At 38.3% G+C, this 23,511-nt stretch overlaps 1 protein-coding gene across 16 annotated transcripts in view; it reads left to right on the forward strand.

Moving 5' to 3' along the window:
* Positions 1 to 23,511, forward strand: part of abi3bpb (ABI family, member 3 (NESH) binding protein b) — a 39,135-nt gene that overhangs the window by 12,182 nt on the left and 3,442 nt on the right. Inside the window, exons 3-20 of one of the 16 annotated variants that reach the window (XM_044344332.1) lie at positions 598 to 666; positions 749 to 881; positions 3,592 to 3,773; positions 4,089 to 4,141; positions 5,634 to 5,673; positions 6,343 to 6,423; positions 7,399 to 7,473; positions 9,868 to 10,071; positions 11,080 to 11,157; positions 11,629 to 11,817; positions 13,902 to 13,967; positions 15,394 to 15,480; positions 16,862 to 16,930; positions 17,540 to 17,665; positions 18,332 to 18,421; positions 18,592 to 18,801; positions 18,980 to 19,085; positions 22,871 to 22,950. In XM_044344332.1, the coding sequence (XP_044200267.1) occupies positions 598 to 666; positions 749 to 881; positions 3,592 to 3,773; positions 4,089 to 4,141; positions 5,634 to 5,673; positions 6,343 to 6,423; positions 7,399 to 7,473; positions 9,868 to 10,071; positions 11,080 to 11,157; positions 11,629 to 11,817; positions 13,902 to 13,967; positions 15,394 to 15,480; positions 16,862 to 16,930; positions 17,540 to 17,665; positions 18,332 to 18,421; positions 18,592 to 18,801; positions 18,980 to 19,085; positions 22,871 to 22,950 (1,938 nt within the window). The remainder of the gene's footprint in view (positions 1 to 597; positions 667 to 748; positions 882 to 3,591; positions 3,774 to 4,088; positions 4,142 to 5,633; positions 5,674 to 6,342; positions 6,424 to 7,398; positions 7,474 to 9,867; positions 10,072 to 11,079; positions 11,158 to 11,628; positions 11,818 to 13,901; positions 13,968 to 15,393; positions 15,481 to 16,861; positions 16,931 to 17,539; positions 17,666 to 18,331; positions 18,422 to 18,591; positions 18,802 to 18,979; positions 19,086 to 22,870; positions 22,951 to 23,511) is intronic. The other 15 variants (XM_044344334.1, XM_044344336.1, XM_044344333.1 and 12 more) reach the window with 15 other exon arrangements.

Raw genomic sequence — 23,511 nt, forward strand, 5'->3', positions numbered from 1 at the left:
CTCTGCTGCTCTGGGGGGGTTGTTTTAATGGGCGAACAAAAAACCCACCATGACATCATCATCATCATCATCATCTTCCTCTTCGTAGCTCTTTTCCATAACAAAGTCCAGCATTCCTCACATGTTTCTGCCACCCAGCAGTAACAATGCAAGCTGTGCTGCATGTAAAGGCAGCAGCAGAGAGTTTTCATAGAGATTAATAGTAAAAGCAGGTATTTTACCCTAAAAAACATGTCACCATGAAACACGACAATAAAAACTAATTTGCTAAAAGTCTGCATTAACTCCTTAAACTCTTCATTTTATAAAATATTAAAATCCAATTCGACTTCTTTTTTGTTTTGTTTTCTTGCTGTTACTGGAAAGATAGAGAAGAAGCACCATTTAACTAGAAAACGCCCTGTTTTCTTCTTCTTCAAATCATTTTCTACATATTTCCCCTGAGCTCCTGGAAGGGAAATGTTCATCCACAGACAAAAACAAACCATCAAATATTCCCAAATTAAAAACAGAAGCATGACTGAGAGAAAACTTTTACATAAAACCACAATTTTATTTGGATAAATAAACAAAGAGACTCTTTATTTCATGTCTTAGACGCAGAACCCAAGTACCTGGTGGCCGTCCAGCCAATTCCAGCCAACGACGTGAAGAAGCACTGCACAGGTACGATGACCACTTTCCTGTCAGGTTTATACCGCTGCGCCGGTCGGCCGAAGTCTCACCCTGTACTCACCTGTGTCTACAGGGAAGGTGAACCTGGAGAAGCCGCTCCACCTGGTGATCGGCTCCGTCAGCCCGACGGCGGTGCTGCTGTCCTGGGGAAACTACCTGAAGACGCCGTACGAAGGGAACATCATGAACGAATGTCTCGAGGACGGGTGAGAGCCGCCAAAGATCAAATATCTAATTATGAATTCATAATCTATATATGAGAAATATATTGATTATGTAATACATATTTTATAATCCTAATATAATTTCATAATTACATCATCCATATGACATAATTACAAGAAGTCATAATTATGAGAAAAGTATTTGTAATTATATAATTTGCAGATCACACTTGAACTAAAAAATAATTTTATAATTAATTAATAATAATTAATATATATGAACTCACAATCACATGATTAATGATAATAATTTGGTTCTGTATATCATAATTATGAGACAAAATCTCAATTATGTGATACGTATGTCGTAATTCTGAGAAAAGATCTCAGAATTACGTGATCTGTGCGCCTTAATGTCTGCTAGTGATGAAAATATAAAATACAATTGTAATTATAGCTGCAAGCAGCGTTGGTCGCAATATTGGGTGAAAGTCTTATTTTGAAATTGAGATTGCGGACTTCCTGTTGGATTTAGGTCAGGGGTGTCAATGTATGATTTGTAGGTCTTGATGAGACGAATAATTGAGTTTTGGTTTGATCTCTATATGACGTTCCTACGGCGGCCATTTTAGTTACATAAGTGGCGCTAAAGAGCACATTTTGCCACTTTAGGGTTTAATTTTTACATTTTATCAAATTTTTCACCAGACCTGATTTGGTGAGTTTTTGAGCATGTTTAGGGGGTCAAATTTAGGTGTGATGTCCCGTAATAAGACAGAAGAACCTGTTTATTACTACTTAGCGACATTTCACATGAACCAGCCGAGCCTTCAGCCAATCAGGAAGATGAATCATTCTGCTGGGAGACACGCAGTTGAAATATATTTCTGTATTTTTGCTGCTGTTGTGTTTTCCAGTGCAGGTGTTTGAATCGTCTGTATGTGTTGAGTGATATTACACCGACCGACCGGACACACTTTTCCGTCATCTCTCACGTTCTCCTGCCTTCAGTATGACATTTCTTTTTCCTCCTCTGTCAAACAAGTTGGAAAAGGTGTCGGAAAGGTTGACCCAGGAGTCCTCTGCCACTCTGGGCATCTTATTAAACGCTAATGTCAGTTCCTTCTGTGTGTTTGGCTGCTGCCTCTGATTTTTCATGAAAAAACACGACATGAGGGAGTGAAAGTGGAGAACGGCTGACAGTGTCGGGATCTGTCCGCCAGGATTAACGGCAGCTAACGGGAGAAGTTGTTTCCATGATGAGGTCACACCGAGACCTTGGGGTCCTGTTAGCCTGCAGAGCGAGGGCTTAGTGTTAGCAAGGCGCCGAAATCACCGAACCGTACGAAGGCGTTTTCTTGTCGCCTTTGAAGGGAAATTTGGACTAATCATTTTGTGTGAGGGCCAGCCGAACAGGCTTTGAAACAGACCAGAAACAGTCTTCAGTTTTGGGGCCATTAAGCAGCGTCAGAGACCTTTTGTGATGTAATCAACTCTATCATCAGACATGAACATTGATATTGGACAATTCCACAAAACACCAGAAGAAGTACTACAAACTAAATGACAAAATACTGATTTTGTAATTGTGTGTGTGTGTTTTCTGATCGGACACTGCTACGGTTAAGGTTTGTTTAGGCTGGTTAGAGTGAGAGAAAGATCATAGTTTGGTTTCAAATGACTCGGTTTAGGGAATGAATGTGGTCGTGGTTGAAAAAACCCAACTCTGACAGTCGGTTGGAAACTGAAAACGAGGCGGTCCACTGTTGGCCCATCCATCCATGATTTTGTGGCTCTAAAATAACGTCACCCAACTTCAACCTTTGCTCCTGAGAGAGCTCTTTGTCACTTGAAACATTTGTTGAAACGACTGATGTTTTTCTTGGAATCGTACTCTTCTTAACAAGCCAGCAGCAAAAATACAAGTTTGGGATTGTTCCATTATTCCAGATGAACCCCTGACTCAACCTTGATGAACTACACATATTTTGAAAGCACAAAGACTTACAAGTCCACTGGTGTAAAATATTTTAAGATCCAAATATCACTGTGCCAACAGTTACTAATTTTGTAACAGGAGTTCTTATAAAACAAAACAGAAAAAGAGAACTGAAACTTTGAAAAATAGGGAACAAACGTACATCTTTACCATGTTTGTACCTTTGTAAATGTAGTTTAGTATTACCTCGACTATTTTAGACTTTTTGATAGTAAACCAGGATCTGGTCTATCAAGAGAAAGACGAACAGGACATTTTATTTCATATTTGTCATTTTCAAGCTTGCACACAATAAAAGCTTTACATATCAGTATTTCTGTATAAACAATAGTTCAAACGCGTCACTCATAAGAGAATTCTTACCTTCCATCTTTGCAGCTCTACAAAGGTTTTTAGCCTCTTTTAACTCCTAGTTTTGGTATTATATGCTGATGATATGTCAGATGTTGTGTTTACAGGTGGTTCTGCTGCCTCCAAGTGGACAAAAAATCAGTTATTACAGCTTTAAACAAATAGTTTTTGTGCCTAAACGTAACCAAACCCTTACAAATAGGGACGTCAGATTTGAAATGTGCCGTTTTATTTTTATTGTTTATGTAGGAGGAACTGTTTGTGAATGTAAACAGAGGAAAAGCTCATATTAGCATGTAAACTGAAAATATAAAGGACCGAGAATAGAGCCCTGAGGGACACCACAAATCATTATTTTCACTGCTGTTTTTTAAAGCCTCTAACTTCTGTTCTGGCCTTCAGGTTCTACACCATCCGCTACAGGGAGAGGAACAGGAAGTGGATCTACCAGACCTGCCCGACCAGCGACACAGTCATTGACAACCTGAAACCCAACACGGCGTACGAGTTTGGCGTCCGCTCCAACAAGGACGACCGCAGCGGCACATGGAGCAAACCAGTCATCCATAACACCAACATGGGCAGTAAGGAACCAGTTTTATTCAACACTAAAGTAAATCTGAGTGGTTTCAAAGATATTTTTCCAACCAAATCGGTTTAATCTCACACAAAAAGGTCTTGTGATGACTATCTCAAGATATCAGGATAAAGTTCTTGTAATCATGAGATAAATGTGTTTTTGTACTCAGTAGCTAAAAAGTAAGTAAGCTCCATTACTGGCGTCATTTTTTTTAGATTTGGCTCAGAGTTTTAAGAGTTTCAGTCTCAATGTCTGGTTCCTATGTTCCTGCCACATGTTTCCTGGGTTGATTTTCCTCAATTTTTTCTGGATTTCACAGATAAAAATGCACAGAAGCCATACAAGCTGCGAAATCCTCTGGCAAAGCCAATGGTACGTAACCTGCTGCCTGTCAACATGTCTTATAAGTGAATATAAACTTTATGAGTCATTTTCAACCAGATATTGATTTTTTTTATGATTAATCATGAGCTTACATAACACGTATGTACATTTTGTTCACCATCTAGTTTTTTTAATCTTGTGGGATTATTTTCACATGATCATGTTCATTTCATGATATGTTTATTATGTGATGAAGAGAAACTTTACAATTGGCTTACATTGGCTTTTCTCTCAAAATATTTCCACTTTATTCTCAAACTAGTATGACTTCATTCTTTAAATATCACAAGATTTTTCTCAACATGTTTTTTATTAAAATATTACAAGACTTTTCTTGAAATATCACATTTTTTTTATTCTCAAAATATCAGGTCTGTGTATCAAAATATTTTTCTCAAAACATTTTGACATTACTTTTGAAATATGACCCTCGTCCTCTGTATCATAAAATAAAAACTCTCGCAGAAACATGACTGCATACGTTCCTGTCATGCTTGGCTTCCTGTGGGCCTCTCTGCATGTTCCACGCTTTCAGCACATGTATGTTTGTATGACATTCGCCTCCCGGTGGGACGTGCGGGGTTGATGTGTGTGTTGTTAATGAGGTTAAAGGTCGAGGTTTGCACACTCCGCCAGACACTAAGATGCTGAACACACTTCCTGTTTCACGGGCTGATTTATCACCTTCAGCATATTTCAGTGTGTTCACGGGATCATGTTCAGTCTGAAGATATGGAAGTCTGTGGCTGCCAATATTAAAGTTAAGCCATTTGCATTTGTGTGCACTTGTATGATGAAATAAAAATTTTAAATTTAAGATAAAATAAATAATATTCAAATAAGATATTTTTTAAATAAAAATAAAATTATAAATATAAATAAAACAATCCTTCTATTATTAAAATTTTTCTTTTTCATTACCAGCTAAAAGCTCAAATTTTACATAATTTAAAAGTTTTAAATTTAGTTTTGAAGTTTAGTTTGCATGTTGTATTTTGTCATTTCTGCAACTTTATAACAACAATAATAAATTTGGTTATTTTTATATCACTTTTCAAAGCCCCTGTTACAAAGTGATTAACACACAACAAACAATAAAAAACAGATACGGGAGTAAAGTTTGAGTTTGTCACACATGATGTGACACAAATGGTTACTTTTAATTTTGGCAGCCACAGACTTCCATATAAATATATAGAAGAAAGTAAATGACAATAAATTTAAACGTTTCAGAAACAAAGCAGCAAGTTTGTTTCCTTAAATATCACATCGCCCCTCAGAATACTGCAGCACAGCTCCCGAACTTATCAAATATTGATGCAAAATCTAAAAATCGATTGATTCAAAATATTGTAAATGTATCCAAAGAGTGACATAACCTCTCTTTTCTCTTCTTTTGTTATGTTATATTTATTTTAATCATTTGTATTTTAGTTTATTTTTCTTTGTGAGCATGACGTCAATATTTTGTGTTTTTCAGAAACCACTCGGACCTCACACTCTGTTCCCGCCTCGTCCGGGTAAGATTTGTGATTTTTTTTTTAAATATTTACATTCAGTATTATTGAACCTGATCAGGCAGCGTTTGTTGCTGCTCGCTGTTTAATAGCTGCAGAGGTTTGTACACTCATGTTCAATCTGCAGAAACATCTCAAACCTCAAGTTCAGACCAAAATATTTCACATAACTTCATGTTTTTATCATGTTGGTTTCGTTTTTCTGCACCAAACAGCTTCATAATCAATATCAACAAATATCACCTGAGATCAGAGGTGAAAGCGATTCTTTAAACTGCAGTTTTGTGCGAGAAAAATCACAAAAAGATTAAACTGATAACATAAAAAGAAAAGCAATATGCGAATAAAAATTCTTAGGTTATTTTCCATATTTTCATTTCATACGTGGACGTATTAATGTAACGCCTCGTTTTAAAGCGAAGACTCTCCTCTTCAAGACTGTACTGAGTCTGATAGCCCATATTATATTATATATTACATTATAAAGGTTGAATTTTAATTATAAAGAGTTGAAATTTTAAAAAATGAGTATTAAACTGTAAAGTTCTTAAATGATCAGTGAGAGATTAATTCACAAAACAACACGAGTTTGCACTTTGATAAATAATTTTAAACATTCAGACTAACAGTGTGAACGGTTTGATTTACTGTAATGTGTCGACTCGTCCGCAGCTTTGCACAACCGGACGCAGCCGCGACTCCCTGCTCTGTTCAAAAACCCAGGTTTCCCTGGAGCACCACGCACTTCTTTTGGTGATTATTTCTTCTTCTTCTTCTTTCCTACACGCACAAACACACACACTCTCTCTCTCTACCTTCACACTTTGGTTTCTTCCCACTCAGGGCTGCAGAGACAGTTTGACATTGCACGTACATCAGAGGGTTCGACCAACTGGAAAAACAGATTCATATGAAAGACAGTCTCACACTCGTTGCTGACAAACTGCAGCGTGACATTTTCAATTTGCACAAACAAAAACCTGACTGGGAACGCCGAAAGCCGGAAAACATCCTCATTGTCTCTGATCTCGTTGTCGGGGTGCAACTAATAATTATTTTCATTGTCAGTTTATTGAGTTTATTGGTCATTTGGTCTATAAAAATGCTGATGCTGTTGTTTTGTCCACAACCCAAAGATATTTAGTTTACTGTCATAGAGGACTAAAGAAAAAATAAAAATATTCACATTTAAGAAGCTGGAATCAGAGAATTTTAGAATTTTCTTCTTAAAAATTAAATTTGGAAAACGGTTTAGTAATATCTAAACACGGGGTCATCATTTAAGAGTCAGGACAAGATCTGTAGCGTCACGTTTATACCTAAAATCTGTACAAAAATAAAAGAAAACAACACGAACATCAGCAGTTTATTGATTGTAGAATCAGAGTTGTAAATTGCATCACAAGTTTTTTTAAATTTTGTCATTTTGGACACATTAATCACACAGATCTCTGAAAGTTAAAGACATAAACGCACCACGGCATCCGTTACAGTCATTTGCTCAACTTTGCTCACTCGCTGCTGGTCAGGAACAACCAGTGTTATTTGGGCTAAAAACCGACTGTAATTTGGTTTGAAATTGAAACTATTTGTATTCAGCTTTCAGTCCAAACAGGTCGAACCCAACTTCTTCTTCACAAGCTTCTTTTAAACTTGTTTTCATACTTTCACCACTTTAACTCTCATATTTTTTTCTTTCTATAAAACCAAACATGTTATTTCCCGCAGTGCCACCTGACAGCCACCAGGACTCTTTCCCTCTGCCAGGTTCAGCTGAACCTAAACGGCCTCATGTGTCATTCGGTAATAAGACAGATGCACTTTTATCCACTTCCTTTTTTTTTAATCATCCAGCTTTATCCGCAGCCAGTACTTACCTGCTTCGGCTAAGCACGGCGATGCACCTGGGAGGGGGTGGGGTCTGGGACGTGATTGGCTGCATGCTAGCATGCCGTGAGCCCTGAGAGAGTTAGAAAGTCAATGCGAAGTGTGGAGATGATGTCACGGTCAGGTGATTATACAAGTAAGTTCACTTTAGCCCCGCCCACCCTGAGAATAGCCGCGGCTAGTTTTGAAACACCTCGCTGCTGAAGGTCATGTGACATGATGATGCTTCGTTTGTGCATTCAAGGCGTTTGTCAGCCGCCAGCGTTCTTCTTCTGCTTTTCTTCTTTCACTCTGAAATGATCTGTTCTTCTTCTTTTACCTCCAACTGTATTTGTGTGTTGAGTCTGAAACAGTTAGAATATATTTTCAACCAAATTAGCAAATTAGTAGCTAGCAGCCATCTCAATTTTTCATCCATTTATCCTTAAAAATGTATGAAGGCTTAGTGACATTGTGACCATTTAAGAGGCTCGTTAGGGAGCTAACTGCTTAGATGTTACCTAGCTATTAACAGATTGCTACAACTTGGCAGTGAACAAGCTAGCTAGTTCAGTCTCTGACCAAAAAATAAATTAAAAAAGGAGATGGACTGCAAAACTTTTTCGTTGACCTCTTAGCAGGAGAAAGATTGAAATAAATATTTCTTATAAAGATCTGGGATGAAATGTGGGTCCATGTTTGTATTGTTCCTAAAAACTGTATGATCAATGAACCCTCTTGATTTGTTTGATTCATCATTTAGCTTCTTTAACTCTGCTGGATGAATCATTGGCTCATTAAATTTAACTTTAAATTCATCTGGAGAACCCAAAGTTCCCAAAGATATTTTAGGTAATTGGAAAGTTGGTGAGAAATTGTAAATTTCTGCCAAAAATATTCGTACAAAGTGTTTAAAACAGACAATTTGTGTGAAAATCAAGAGTTTAAGGGGTCAATCTGTTTTATATTCCAGCAGTAGTTTATATAAAACTAGTTGGTGCTACACAGCTACAACGATAACTTCTTAACCACTTAATTGGTCAATAGTGCAAATTGGTTTGAAAAGCTCGAACTTGACATTTGCTGTGTGCAGATTTTCTTAGTTTCTACAACTGAATCCACTGATTGCAACAAATTTATTCAAATAAATTGTTGTAAACGATGATACGTCGTTTAGGTTTTCAAATATGTTGTTCAGACGCAAGATATCTACTGTACCATGACATTTACCTCATGTTCCCCACAGGTTCATTGATAATGACTCAAAATTATTTGTTTCTACAAAATCATTAAAACAAGGTGGTTAGTTTTGGAAAATAGTGAAATAATCTCTCTAGCTCTAGTTTTAATGAAAAAAATGACCTCAGAACTCAACAATGGACCAAGTAAATTGTTAAAACTTTTAAATGATTGTAGCAGTTTATGAGTAGATTTTTATGTCAACATTTACGTAAGTTGCAACTCATGTTGCTTTGGCACAAACCTGGTTTAGGTTGAAGGACATTTGGGTTTAATGAATCCAGACTTGTCTCATCTTACTTTTCCAACTGCAAAATGAAAAGATAACAAAGAGAAGTTTTTATTTTCCCAGCAGCTCAAACTTAATTAAATTAGTCTTCAGCGATGAATTTAAACAAGAGTATTTTACAGTCAATCCTTATATCTTCTTTCTGTCTGTCTATTTGTCTTTGTCTTCAGTCCTCACTGTCGCTGTGTTCGATCATTCTGCATGACAGGACTGCATGTCAGCCACTTGAGATGCAGATGTGGTTGGATTTTCCCGTCAGGGAAAGACAACACAAATTGTTCTGTAAAATCCTTGTTATCTCTGTTTCTACACAAATACAATGTCTTCTGGACTTTTCTGTATTTCTAGGAGGTACCTGATTATGGGACCAAAACATTTAGTCGCCAATTGGAGAATCTAGTTTGAAAGTAGGGCTGGGTGTGATTTTTCAATGAGTATAAAGAGAACTTTGCATGATTTAGACTCATGTAAATGTGGAGTTATATGATCAAAAAATAAGAAAGAAAGATTATGAATCAGACCAGACGTTTTTTACTTTTTGCTACAAACACATTTTAGTTGGTACCAAAAAAGTATTGAGGGTCGATACTCAGCCCTACTTGGAATGAAATTGAAATATCTGGTGACTTTCATTTCTCCGTAAGTGTTGGAGATGATGAGAGGAATCAAACTGCATGTCAGCCTCAGTTAAAATACAGTATATTTACCATATATCAACTAGAAAAACAACCAAAACATTTGGTGTCTTAAATCAAACCATCAGATTCCCATGATCACAGTACCTCTCTCCTCTCTTGCTCCAGACAAAGGAAACACTTTTAGAAACGACAGCAACCAACCAGCGGATCCTCCTCCTGCCCTCCCCCACCTCCTGCCCACCAAAGCCCCTCCCACCAACACCACTGCCTCCCCCCTCCTTAAATTACCCTCCAATGGTGACATGCTTCAGGGGCAGACTCAGCCCAGGGCGCCCACTAATGCACCTGAGAAGCCTCATAACCCTTCTGGTAATTTCCACCATCCAACTTCCCTTTTTTATTTTCTTGTGTGAAATAATCGCCAGGTTTTGGAAAATTGAGTTTAATCCCGATGCAAATCTGTCTGTGGTTAGAAAATAGTTCTGACTGTGCTGCCAAGCACCTGCTGAGACAGAAGACAGAAAAGAAATGAGCCTCTTGATATTTAAAGTAATGCTACTGTCTATCTAACAAGCTCTCTTTATGACCTACATAAAAATCAGAGTGTCATCTGTGAACAATTACACTTTAAAGGCAAAGCTGCCATGAATTAACTGCTGTTTTTACATTGAGAATTAAACAATCACCACTTTCAAAATGCCAAACTTTCCTCTGGAAGGCTGAAGGTGATAATTCCCAACTTCCAACTTCCACTCATACTAATCATCTTGTTCATTTTGATTTACATTCACTGCAGAATGTGAAGTAATAATGATGTGAAACATTTTCAGAAATAACGATATAAATTTAAATATTTGTTTTTATGTTTAACAAGCTCTTACAAAAATAACAGTGTCATCTGCAAACAATTACACTTTAAAAGCTACACTGCAGTCAATTAACTTTCAAACTGCCGAACCTTCTTTGGTGATGTTTGAAAGATTGTTAAAAATGTAAATCAGTTGGTTGTTTGAAATTTTTCAACAAACATCCATGAAAATAACAGTATCATCTGCAAACTGTTGAAAGTTTGTCCTTCTGTCAGTTGACCGTTGTTTTACATTTCAGTTTTAAAAAATTGTGAATTTTAAAAATACCAAACCTTCCATCTCACCTTTTGTTTGCAAAGAGTTTAAATATTTATATTGTGCTGCTATTAACCTCTGTTTTGTACTTAAAAACTGAAATATTTCAGCTTTCAGGATGTCTTTTTCACTTTCTCAGGGCTTACTTTCTGTTTGACAAACCTTCAGATTGTAGCCATGCAGGTTTTGGACTGTTTCTTAAACCGAAAAATGTCAAGTCTTTGTAGAGTTAAACCTTTTCTTTCCCACACAGCTTTCGGCAAATCACAGGACAGATCGTCACTGCTGAGATCGGCTCTGGCCAATGAGCGGGCCAAAGCTAATAACTGGGGTAATAATGACCTCATGAAATGCTTCCTGTGTCTTGCGATCACAGCCAGTCTTGCTCTGTCTGTCTGCAACCATCTTGTTCCCTCGAGCTTCCAGTTTTTGTCCACAGGAATGGCTGCTCACTCCAGGAGTTGCACCTCTAAACACATTTCATTCAACATGACATCTGACGTCTGCATGTGGCACACGATCTTACAGTCATGGTTGCGCCATCAAAACTCATCAGCAGCTTATATGACTGTGGTTTCCCAAGATTGTGAGCACTTAGACTTCATGATCCCATCATTTTAATTAATTCCATAAATCATAATAAGAATTACATTCAATTTAATGGTTCATTAGGGTAAATACTTGAAGAATCTCCATCACTAACATCACTGCTCAGGGCTGCTGCAAGCTCGCTTGACTGGCAACTTAGATAAAAATGAGATTATATATAACAGAAGCCCTCCAACTGTTTTTGATCTTTTAGGTCAAAGCAGCAAAAGAAATCTCTCTCCGTCGCTGCCTTTACAGCCCTACAACCCAGCTGCTTCCACGGTTTCCAGATCCATGGGGCCTCCATCAAGAAAACCCCTCTTTCCCTTCTCTAACGGCTTCAGACAGCCCCACTCTTCCTCTAGATCCAGTAACTCATCCCCGACCTCGGGCAAACTCGGGGGTAATCCTCCTTGTACCTGTTGCTTTACTCTTCTCAACCTTCTTGTTTTACTTATAGTGTAGTTTTTGTGTAGCCTGCAAATCCTGGTCAATGTCAGGAGGGAAAATGTTCTCTTAAGTTACTTGTTTGAGTGCTCAACACATATTTCAGTCCTTTAGGATTGGGGTTTCTATGGTTGGTTCTATTTTACATCTGGCTCCAAGGTGATAAATTACCCAGATTTTAGCTCCCAAACTAACAAATCTCTTATTGAATCTTTTGTTTGTCCTTCCTCTTTTTTATTACCAATATAGAAAACATTCAGGTTGCAGCTTCAAATGTTTAGGTCGCACTGACTGTTAAGTTTTAATTGAAACTTGGCTGTTGTGTGTTTAATGTACTTGTAAAACGGGAATTACGGTTCTCTAAAAAATGCTTGTGGACGTGTCTGTAAGCCGACACAAATCTCCCAAATCTCAACAAAGCTTACTGTACGGAGCTTTATGACAAACAAGCCGATTGGTTGATCCAACTCGTTACTGGCAGCCTTCAGTGAGTGTTTTATAGTTAAAGCTGCATCTATTTCAGTTGCCAGAATCTCTCAGTGCAAAACATTTGCGTGTCGTATCGATACATTAAACCAATTAAGTCAGTCATTCTGAATCAGGACCTCCAGTATTTAGTAACTTAAGCTACAAATGTTGAATGCTGGACTAAAGAAACATTTTGAGAAAAGATTCAAAAGGTTTCGGATTAAATGAGATGATTCAGATAAAATAAAATGCTATCAAACCCCAGACATAATCCCGTTAATCTCTTAAACTCTTGAATTTTGCAAAAAAAAATTTGTAAACCACCAACATTTTGGGGGAAAGCTTTTCAATTCCCCCAAAGTATATCTGGAAACTTTGGGTTTTCCACAAGTAAAATTTAGTTAAATGGGTTTTTAGCCAATGATCCGGCATATTTATTAGAAGCAAATAATTAAGTGTTGTGAATCTCTAGTTTAAAGTATAAATATCTTGAGCACACAAATTAGTAATTTTACCAGAAACCTCCCCCTGTAATACCAGGTTTTGTAGTGTGCAGTGCTGGGCAAACGTGGAGCTCCTGAAGGTTCAGATTAAATATTGATCGGTTATGTTTTGACAGGTGAAGAGAGTTTTTTTGGTTTTTGATTGTTGCTGTTTCCTTGTTCTGTCTTGAATGATTTTCTACATCATTGAATTTTTTTTTTTTTAATTTCAAGGAAAAGCCCAACAGGTGGAATTTGTCTCTACACTGTGGTTCACATCTGTTTTCAACACTTTAACAGTTTGACTTTATTGTTTTGATGACTTTCATGCTGTCAGATCCAATTTGTGTCAGTAACTGTTTCCTGCTAAATGAACCTCACAGTTGAACAACCAGACGAGTCCATTTTTACGCTTCTTTACCTAAAGGCTGTTAAATGCTGTATTCACAGAAGGCTCAGGAAATATACCAGACTTCACCTGAAAATCCTTTCATTCAAATTTCAATACAAAAATCTTAATTTTCTTTAAATAATTGGAAAAAAATCTGATCATGTGATGATATAATATGTCATGTTTCCAGTTTGGACAGTTTATTTATTTACTGATTCATCTCTGAATCATCAAAAATTATTACAAATGTCAACAAGTGGTGCAAATTTCACTTCTTAGGAAATGAACTCCAAGCTGCTTCTTGGTGTTTGGAAACGTTTTGTCGAACTTTCAGAGCTTCACCAGGGAGCTGGGGGGGGGGATATTAGGGATTTTCATGGATGATGTAACAAAATTTGGAGTTTTTTCTATCAGTGGAGTGAACGATTTATAGTTTTAGATATATATCTGTTGTGGTAACACTAAGATTTCGTAAAAATGGGAAACAACATCTTGAAATTCATAAATATTTGTTTGTTTCTTGATTTTTACGGAAGGTCCTAAGATAAATCCATCAAATTCATTTTACAAAAAAAGTTAAAAGTTGATTTCTGCGGTGCCTGAAAATGTTCCTGCAGGACTTGGAGGTTGTTTTTGTGTCGGGTTCATTTCTCAGAGACAGTTTCTTACCTTTCGTAACGCTCACTTTTCTCCCCGCAGTAAACGGACAGCCTCACCGGGGCATTTCCCCACCTAAACCCGCCTTATGGTCCCGACCTCGACTGGGTAAAAAAAAAACTTGTTTGTTTTTTTTTGTGTTTCATCATAAATTAACCCTTCAGTCGCTTCCGCAGCATCTTCACCTCCACTGCAGCTCATGTTGGTCTTATGTTCTCCATCCTTTTTGTTTATTAATACTTTTATGTCCATTCATTCATCCATTTATCCATCCATCCATCCGTTGGTCTGTTCATCCTTGTTGCCTTTTTGTCTGACATGTTTGCCATCTCAAGTCAAGCTTCTGCAAAGCTTCTGGCAGTGACTTTGTCAAATAATCAAGATGTGAAGAGTTTGAGCTTGATTGTTTGAGTTGTCACTGTGGTGGTGGGAAGATGTTTAAATGTCTGGTTTGAGGTTGTGGTTTAACTTGATCTCACGGAAACTGAGACGCTTTCAGAGGAAATCTGAGAAAAATAATATACAATATACAATTTAATTTTTTTTTTTTTAGATAGACTACATCCACTGAGGAAAACTACAGGTTGCAGTTGAAAGCTCCAGAAAAAGCTACTGTGTGGACTTCTTTAAATAATTTTATTCACATTTCCCCCTAAAATTCCTAATTTCCCAAAAAGTATCTTTGGAAACTTTGGGACCTTCACAAGATTTCAAAATGAACCTTGAACAATGTTTGCAGAGGTTAGGAAATTATGTATACGTATTCATAAGTATTCAAGTATCGTTATTAACATGTGGTAACGTATAAATGCGGCCTTTGCATTTGCACCTGGTATTAAAAAACATTCTCATATTTTTATTCTTCCTGCAATGTGATCAAATCACAGCATGCAAACTAGAATATGACATAAGAAGCTGTGAAAAGTCCAGTCAAAGAACGGAAATTAATTATATAAGCAACGGATATCTGTTGAGTTAGCGCTACAACATTAAAAGATGATGTTAATTTAACTTTAAACCTGCAATTAGTGATTATTTGTCCACTTATATTCAGCAGGAACTCGTCTGTAGCTTTTTAACAGGCAGCTCACAACTTTATTATTAATGTTATAAAGAATATAACCAAACTTTACAGATCTGATCACAGTTTACACCTGCGTTAGCGTGTTTTTCATCACATGTAAATGATACCAGGTGTAAATCCGCTCAGAATATCTCAGATTGATGAGATTATTGACTCAAAGGGTTCTGGGTGATGGTTTTTGTCGTGCATGATGTTTTGGTGTGCATGTTCATCCTGTGGAGCGGGTATGAGCTGGTTTTTGGTGTCATCCATTTTCCATTTTTGGTCTGTTGTCTTTTGTATGTTAACATCTAGAAAGGTTTGATCATTTGTTGACGTTCTGACAGGGAACGTTCATGACTTTGTGATGGAAATGTAAAACAGTGGAACAGTTTCTTGACGAGTTTTGGCATCAATGATTCAGATGAAGCAACAGAACGAGTGTTAATCTTGGTGCGTTTCCTGCTGCAGTGAACAACTCATTGCTGGAGGACAAGAAGGCTGAATTCCCTGACGTGTTCGGTCGTTCGGGTCCCACTATTGAAGAGCATTTTTATGGTTGGTAATGGCATGAATCTCGCCTGCGCTGACTGACGCTTCAGACTGCATGGTTTGGCCGTGTCAAATGTCCAAAGACAAATGTTTTATAAAGACCAGAAAGAAAAGTTGTCAGCTTGAAAGCTCGAGCCAAAAGCTTTGGAATACTATTCGGAAAGTATGTGCTTCTGTGGTCGTTAGCTTACTTTGCAGAGCTCTGCACCTTTTCTTACCGCAGGAATTTAAAGAAGAAAAGAAGATTGAGTCATTTAAGTCCTTTTTTTTTAATCTCCTGTGCAGAGTCCACATGCTTCAGCGTTTGTCTCTTGCTTGATTGCGAGCGTTGTAAGCGCATTGCTGCCGAGATGCCGTGTTTAGAAAAAGCCTCACGCAACCAGGACAGCATGGCGTGCATCGAGCAGTTTTCATCTGAATGTGGAACCCGATGTTTGCTTTTTATTTCAGGATTGTTTGTGTGTGAAAAGAGAGAATTATACCAATATTTATTTCATTTAGTCTGCTGAACACAGAGTATAATTACAGCAGTTTCCACTGTGACTTTCCAGTATGAAACTCATTTTCTACAGACTGTAAAACATCCACAGGGAACTCTTATTTTATGTCCAACTGTTCAAGAATAATAGAAGCTTTACCAAGAAAGCAAAAGAGCTCTTTGAAGCCCAAATAATTTCAAGCAAAGAACAGCAAATATTCACTGGTGGCGTCTCTGCCATCATACATATTTACATGTAACTGATTGAAAGGAATTCGTCTGTATTGTTTCATTTTACGACTCCATCATCTTTCATGTTTCTGGCTTTGCATTTATTTCATTTAGTTTTGGAAGCGAATCAAATCCTTGATTGTGAGGAATTTTGGCTTCTCCTTAAATGAGAGAAGAAGAAGAAGAAGGAGAAGTGGGGAGTGGGGGTGTAATTGGCTGCAGGTTCTGGATTTTAGAAAAACAGAAACAAGCTTGTGGAATTACACAGGATTGTTCATGTTTTCAGGTTCATTTGGCATTTGGAAATGGGTATCAAGTTCTACCTTTTGGAGGGAAAAAAAGGAGATTTTCCAGTAGATTACAAAGCACCTAGCAAGAAAATAAATGGAGCCAACGTCGTTGTTTAAGCTTCAGTCTTTGCCTTATTTAGACACAAAATGTCCACATGCCTGAATGTGATTTACAGCAGAGACGTTTCTGTCATCGAAAAGTCATGAGAGCACTTTATGTTAATGGTGGTTAAAGAAGTGTTCCACTGTTTTCCATTAAATGGACCCTTTGAGTCTAAATTGGTTTTGCGTTTGGACACGTATATATACTTAGTGCCAGGCGACAGATGGGGAATAATTTCACCTTCTACAGGTGAAGATGATTGATGATGTATGATGTGTGTTTCAGGATCTCCAGCTCGCCCGTCCACACCGATCAACAAGAAACCAAACCAGGTTGGAAAACCCGGAGACACAGGTACAACTGCTTTTTAATCTAAGTCACACTTCAGTTATCACAATATAATTTTTCTTTGACAAATAAGTAACAAATTTACAATTGAACATAAAATATATTTAACGCAGTCTGTTCTGGGTTCATAACATCCAATTAATCATGTTTCAGCCGTTACAGATGCTATATTGTCAACAATATTAGTCATTGTTTTACAATCTTTGAATAAGATGGGATAAAAAATAAATATCTGTTCTTAATACAGTGAAGCCCAATAAGACAAGAGATTTATATTATGTGTACTTGTACATACATGCTCGTAAGTCTGTGTGAACTTTCATACCTAAACATGTAATCAGATTCATACACATCCACCCATCTACATGTAGCTGCACATATTAATTTCATCCATCAACTCCATGATTTCACTTTATGTTTCATTATTCTCAGTATTCTACGTAAATATTTGTCCTTTTTATCTGATAATTCGAGACACATTACACCTCATAAGACAGATAAAATCTGGACCCGTGTGATTTGACATTTTATGTGACCAAAACATGTAAAATATGAAGTTTACGTAGATTTCTCCATGTTTATCCAACACATGAATCTTTGTTCACTTTCTTCCAGACAAGGTGAACAACCTGAAGCAGAACGACAAGTTGCCGTTCCTGAAACCCAAAGTGCCACTGGCAACCGCCAAGCCCACCAAGCAGGAACGCAAACAAGCCACAACCGTTTCACCGACACCTGCCAGTACGAAGAGTTCCACTTTTTACCTTTTCATTGCAGGAAAACCCCAAAACCAAATGATTAAGCAATCATCGGCCACAATTCAAGAAATTTAACTCATTTTTAACTATTTCACCAACAACACAAGCATCTTTTATCTTTTATCTTTGTTAACTGTATTTGCAAGCAACTCATTTGTGATTTGTGAACTGCTAATAGTAATATTTTTGTACTTCAGTGAGAAATAAAAGCAGAAATCCTTCATTTTTAGAGAAGAATGAGAATAAAAACTATTTATTGAACTTCTGTAAACTTAAAAATGCTCTAAGTTGGGCATCAATGAATCTTTTGACTCAAGTTGGCTCTTTAGAGAATTCTTAAATGTTATTCTTTGATAAATATGAGCCCAGGAACAAAAGTTTCAAAGGCAGCAGCCTTGAAAACTTTCCCAAAACTTTCAGGAAGTATCATATTACAAAAGATGCCCATAAGATTGGTATCATTGATATCATCATTTGGGACTTTGGGTTCATAAAAAATGTTTTTACATCCATGAAATAAGAAAAATTAAAAAACATTGTGAGAAATATTAGAAATGTTTACTTGTGTCTGAAACCTGAGAATCACTCTGCAGATATGTGAGCATTTCTTCTGCCATCTGAGATTTGATCTTTTTGTTTCTTCTTTCAGCCAGTCGACAGGAAACCTGGGAGGACTCAGACTTGTTTAAATCAAAGCCAACGTCTGACGTCGACGCCCTGGGCAAGAAACGTTACGTGGGTGAGCAGAAACTTTGACTTAAGCTTCCAGTTGGACCTGAAGACGTCTAAACAGGATCAATGAAAAGCTTAAAAACAACCGTCTGTTTAAGCTCAACCTGTTGAGCAGGGAATAGAGCCTGAATCCCTGTAGTTACAGAGTACCAGCTAACGAAGCTCCTCCTCCCACAGCACCGCATGTTATCTACCAAACCGGCAAGAAACCGGACGAGCCGTGCTCCATCACCTCCTCCCTCAGCTACTTCCCTGAAGACGAACCCAGCGAGGCCAACGTGACGGCTCCGCCCAGGACTGCGCCCTCCAACCTCACTGTGGTAACGGTGGAGGGATGCCCATCCTTCATCATCCTGGACTGGGAGAAAACGGACAACGACACCACCGGTAGGAACTCCAGGATGTGTGTAGCCTAGCTTAGCACAAAGACTGGAAGCAGGGGGAAACTGTTAGCTTAGCCCCACAGAGAGAGACTTTTGGTGTTTAGCAGCAGTTAGCGTCCAAGCTATTTGTTGACTACCTTATTAGCTAACAGCATATAAATCATCTGTTGTTGTCTTCTCAGAGTATGAGGTCATCTCCACCACTAAAGGACCCGACGGAGAACAGGTTTCCATCCTGACCACCAACCAGACTCACACCACCGTGGAGAACCTCAAACCTGAGAGCAGGTACGCTAACGTATGATGATGTCACAGTGTTGGTTGGGCTGAAGACCACAAGTGAGGTTATCAGACTTCTGTAGCTTCTCATCTATGCTGGAGGCTAGCAGCTCCAGGCTACATTAGCCACCACTAGCGTAGCACACCCAAACCTCCAGGTGCACTGTGGGTAATGTAGGCGTAAGGTTTTGAAAAGGAAGAATGTGTGGAATCAAAAAGACAACATCTCTGCTTCTGCTGCATTGATTTTCATCCTTTTCATAAAAAAACCTGTCCATCATGAGGTTGATGATGTTACAGGAGTGAAATTATAAATCTGTGAAGGACTCTGTTAACCCTAAACGTACCTTTACTGTAGTTTATTTGCCATAACCATAACAATGTTTTCCTAACCTTTACCATACTGTAGCTGCCATGTGCAGATATTGGAGAAATTATTAATATTCTGTGGTTTGATAGGGTTATGAGATAATACAGAGGCAGAGGACCTTGTGTCTGACATTTGTTAGAGCCGTGAAAGGAGTTTAAAAGTTTTAAGAACAACCTGACATACTTTTTTAGTCGAGTTATCGATCTTTGTGTTGAGCTGACAATGATTGGAGAAATAAACTTGTCTTTTCTTTGTCTTCAGTTTGATTAAAATAACAACGTCATCACAGATTTCATTATAAATCAGTGATCCTGCTCCATAAATAAATCCTGACCGTTACAGTGAGAATGTATTGATAGAATCATGGGATGGATTTGTAGGATTGTTTGCCTCTGAGGCATCAAGTAGAGCTTGTTTTATATGCTGCTGCAAACATAAGGAAGATTAAAAAGATGTCAAAGTGAGTCTCCAAAAGTGTCGGATCACCTCCGCTCTCTGGATGTCTGCTGGAGCTCCGAAAATATTGTTCAACACGTCTGACAAAATGTCTGCTGTTTCCCGCTCAGCTGTCCAAACAAGCTGAGGCGGTCGAGCCAGACGCTCAGCGAGGGTTTAATGAGCCTGGATGTGAGAGAAATATGTAGTATGAAGGAAGCTGGTTGGACGTGAAGTCTGGAACGACTCGAAGCACCGACGTCACCGTCCCAAACAGGTTGAGATGTTTTTCTTCAGCGAGGTGACCGTTGGAGTTGTTGAAACATTGTGTAACAGCTACAGCAGAGAGGAAAATATGCATTTATGGTCGTTCTCAAAGAGACAGAGGATGTCCGGAGAAGAAGCAGACTTGAACACAAACTCTGCAGCTGATTCCTGCAGGTTTGATACTAAAAACTGTGCATAAACGATTTAAAGACAATTGTAAGCAGCAGGATATAGAGCTCATCTGGTGGTGATAATTCTCCACTTTCTCCTGCTTGTTTTATTTGAAATGTGCTGTAAACATACGAGAGACCATCAGAAGAAGAGCAGCGCCCTCTTATTGTTGCTGCAACGTAAGGAAACTGCAGAAATGAGATCAGTGATGACCTTATTCGTTTGTTATTGATGTTAAAATGCAAACCATAGCACCTCTAAATATACCTGGAGTTGGTTTCCTAGTAATCCTGTAAAAAGTTTAGAGCTGTTATTAATAATTCTTGATTAGTTAATTAACAGAAAAATAATGAGCAACTATTTTTTCACATTGGGGATGTGCTCGAGAGAAGGGGAGCTGATCAGAGGTTTCATCAAAGACTCATACAGGAAGTGTCACAGGATAGTCAAAGCAGTGGGAGGTAATACCAGAAGGATCAAAGTCAAGGTGTCAGTGAAGAAGGAGATCCGATGTCTCCATCACTCTTCAACCTGGCCCTGGACCCTCTACTCCACATGTTGGAGAGGCTGGGTTCGGGATTCAGGGTGGAAGGTATGGTGATCAGGTCGCTGACTTCTGCAGATGGCATGTCCAAGAATCTGGGAGTGTCATGGGACTAAGAACAAATCCTAGGAAATGTCATGGATTTATGATTGGGAGTAACAGCCCATATGCATACGTCATAAACCAGTGCAGAGTGTGGACACTCATGGGAGTGCCCATCCATCTAGTGGGAGTACAGGGAACAGTGAAGTATCCGTGCGTCCAGATAAACCCGCGGAAAGGGATCCTGGTTCAATAGATGATTTGGGAAATGAGGGATAAGATATCTAAGATGATTGCTAGTCTGGATTCCAGGACTTCCCTCCTGACATCCCTTATCTGGCGGCAGGTCCTGCAAGGGGAAGGTCAAGCCTAGTAAAACAGACCAGCCAGACTTGAACAGTATTGACACCTGCAAGGCGTCAACGGTAGCTTGGAGGGAAAAAGCATTTGAGAAACAGCGCAAGCTCACTTGCCAGGGCATTGGCACGGCGCTATCCGAAGGCGATAAGATATCCAACAGCTGTTTGCAAAACCCAGACAGTCTGGGTCAGTTCAAACAGTCCGAGCTGATAGTGGCACTACAGCTCTGGACAAACACACTTCCCACTCTTGTGCTATTGATGAGGGGCAGAGAGTTCAAAGGATAGCTGCAGTGGCGCTAGCTGTACTCATAATGGTCCGAGGGGACCAGGCCATGATTCTGGATGTCTGACAATCTGCTTCAAAAAACCCAAATGCACACTAGATGCATAGCAAGAAAAGGGCCGGCTGTGAGGTGCCCATATTGTCTCTGGAGCCTCAATCTCTGGAGGGAACTCGAGGGAGCAGTCCTGCCCATGCTCTGAATGTCAAGGTGAAGAAATTCAATGGATACTGCTACTTTGATTAGGATATGTCCTTTAACTCCCATATAAAACAAATTTCAAGGAGACAGTACAAAAACTCTTTTGTGCTTTCTCTTTCTCTCTCAATCCAACCGGTCAAGGCAGATGGCGTCCACCTAGAGTCCGGTTCTGCTTGAGGTTTCTTCCCGTTAAAGGGGAGTTTTTCCTTGCCGCTGTCGCCAAGCGCTGCTCATGGAGGAATGTTGGCTCTCTGTAAAATAAAGACTAATTACGACGACTTGCCATAGCACAGCCATCAGAATTACATCAACACCCACCTGTCAAGAGTTCAGTCGTGTTTCCCACAGATAATATCCACAATCTTCCAATAATCCAATCACAACCCTCCAAAAAACCTGCGCCTGTGTGAAACCAACCTCCAGGAAATCTGTTAGTGTGTCTCAGAGCTGCCAGTGTTTTTGTTGAATGGAGGAGAGATAGCTTTACCCTCGGCATCAGATCACATTGTAAAGTCCATGTCTCGTGGTAAAACATGAGCCTTGTCTCTGGAGCCTGTCAGGAGCAGGAATAATCCAGTGGATGTGTGTTTTTCCTGTTGGAGTTAAAAGGTAAAACAGTTCAAACCCGGAGCAGACTGTTGGTCGTCTTTGTTTTTATGGTCATGAAACTGGATTGAACGTAGCTGTTTACTGAGTGGACTGCTTTACTTGCTTGATTTAATACACCTGCTGAAAACTGGATTGAGTTGTGGTCTAGTGCTGTTTTTTGCCGCCGTACATTTCATTGCTACTTGCTATTTGCTTTATTGTTTTGTGTGTATTTTCTTTCTGTTTTATAATTATTATTTGTCAGACGTGACTCTGACTGGCACCCTTCTTCATATAAAAGTGTCAAACCTGCGACGCTTCTTAATGCTGCATGCAAGTTTATTCATTCAAGTTTATAAAAATGTGTTCTATAGTTCTCTGACTCTTAATTGTGATCAGAAACATTGATTTTAAGTGAAATTCAGAGGCTGTTCTATAAATAGTTTTCTAATAAACAATAGTAGTTTTGGCTTTATGCTGTGTTTAAGCAGAAAAAACTCACATTTTGTCTCTGTGTGTGTGTTTCTTTACAGTTATGAGTTCAAGGTGAAGCCAAAGAACGAGCTGGGTGAAGGTCCTTCCAGTGAACCGGTGTCCTTCAACACAGAGTCAGGTACAGAACAACCTGTAAAGTCCTCTAAATGCTGCCGGTCATCGAAGCAACAGATGAACTAAAACAGGAACAGTCTGTGATTTGGAACTGAAGTTAAAGAACATCTGTTTTCTAGATTTATTGTGAAAATATGAATTTCCTTGAAAGAGCAGCTTCATTTAAACCCAAGTAAATATTCATTTATAATTAGAAAATTACATGTAGAATTGTATTCTATATACTAACAAACTTAATTGGAACAGTACTAATTTATTATTACTGCCAAATAAAATAGTTCTTTATAGGAAGATTTAAAATCATTAGAATTTTTTTTTTTAGTAATTATTGACTCGTTTTATAAAATAGGTCATGACAGGAAAGCAGAGTATCTTTTATATAATTATTAGCAAACAGGCTTAAATGTGTTAATGACCACAGCTGCTTTTTGGTTTGTAGCATTTTATTATTCATACTGTTTTAGTCTTTGGTGTGATGCTCTGACAGTATTTGCTTTTCTAAAAATACTCAAACTTTCTACAACTTGGAAAACTACAAATATTAAACAAATCTGAAATAAATTAG

The sequence above is a fragment of the Thunnus albacares genome, chromosome 24, assembly GCF_914725855.1.
Source record: "Thunnus albacares chromosome 24, fThuAlb1.1, whole genome shotgun sequence".
NCBI classification, from domain to species: domain Eukaryota; kingdom Metazoa; phylum Chordata; class Actinopteri; order Scombriformes; family Scombridae; genus Thunnus; species Thunnus albacares.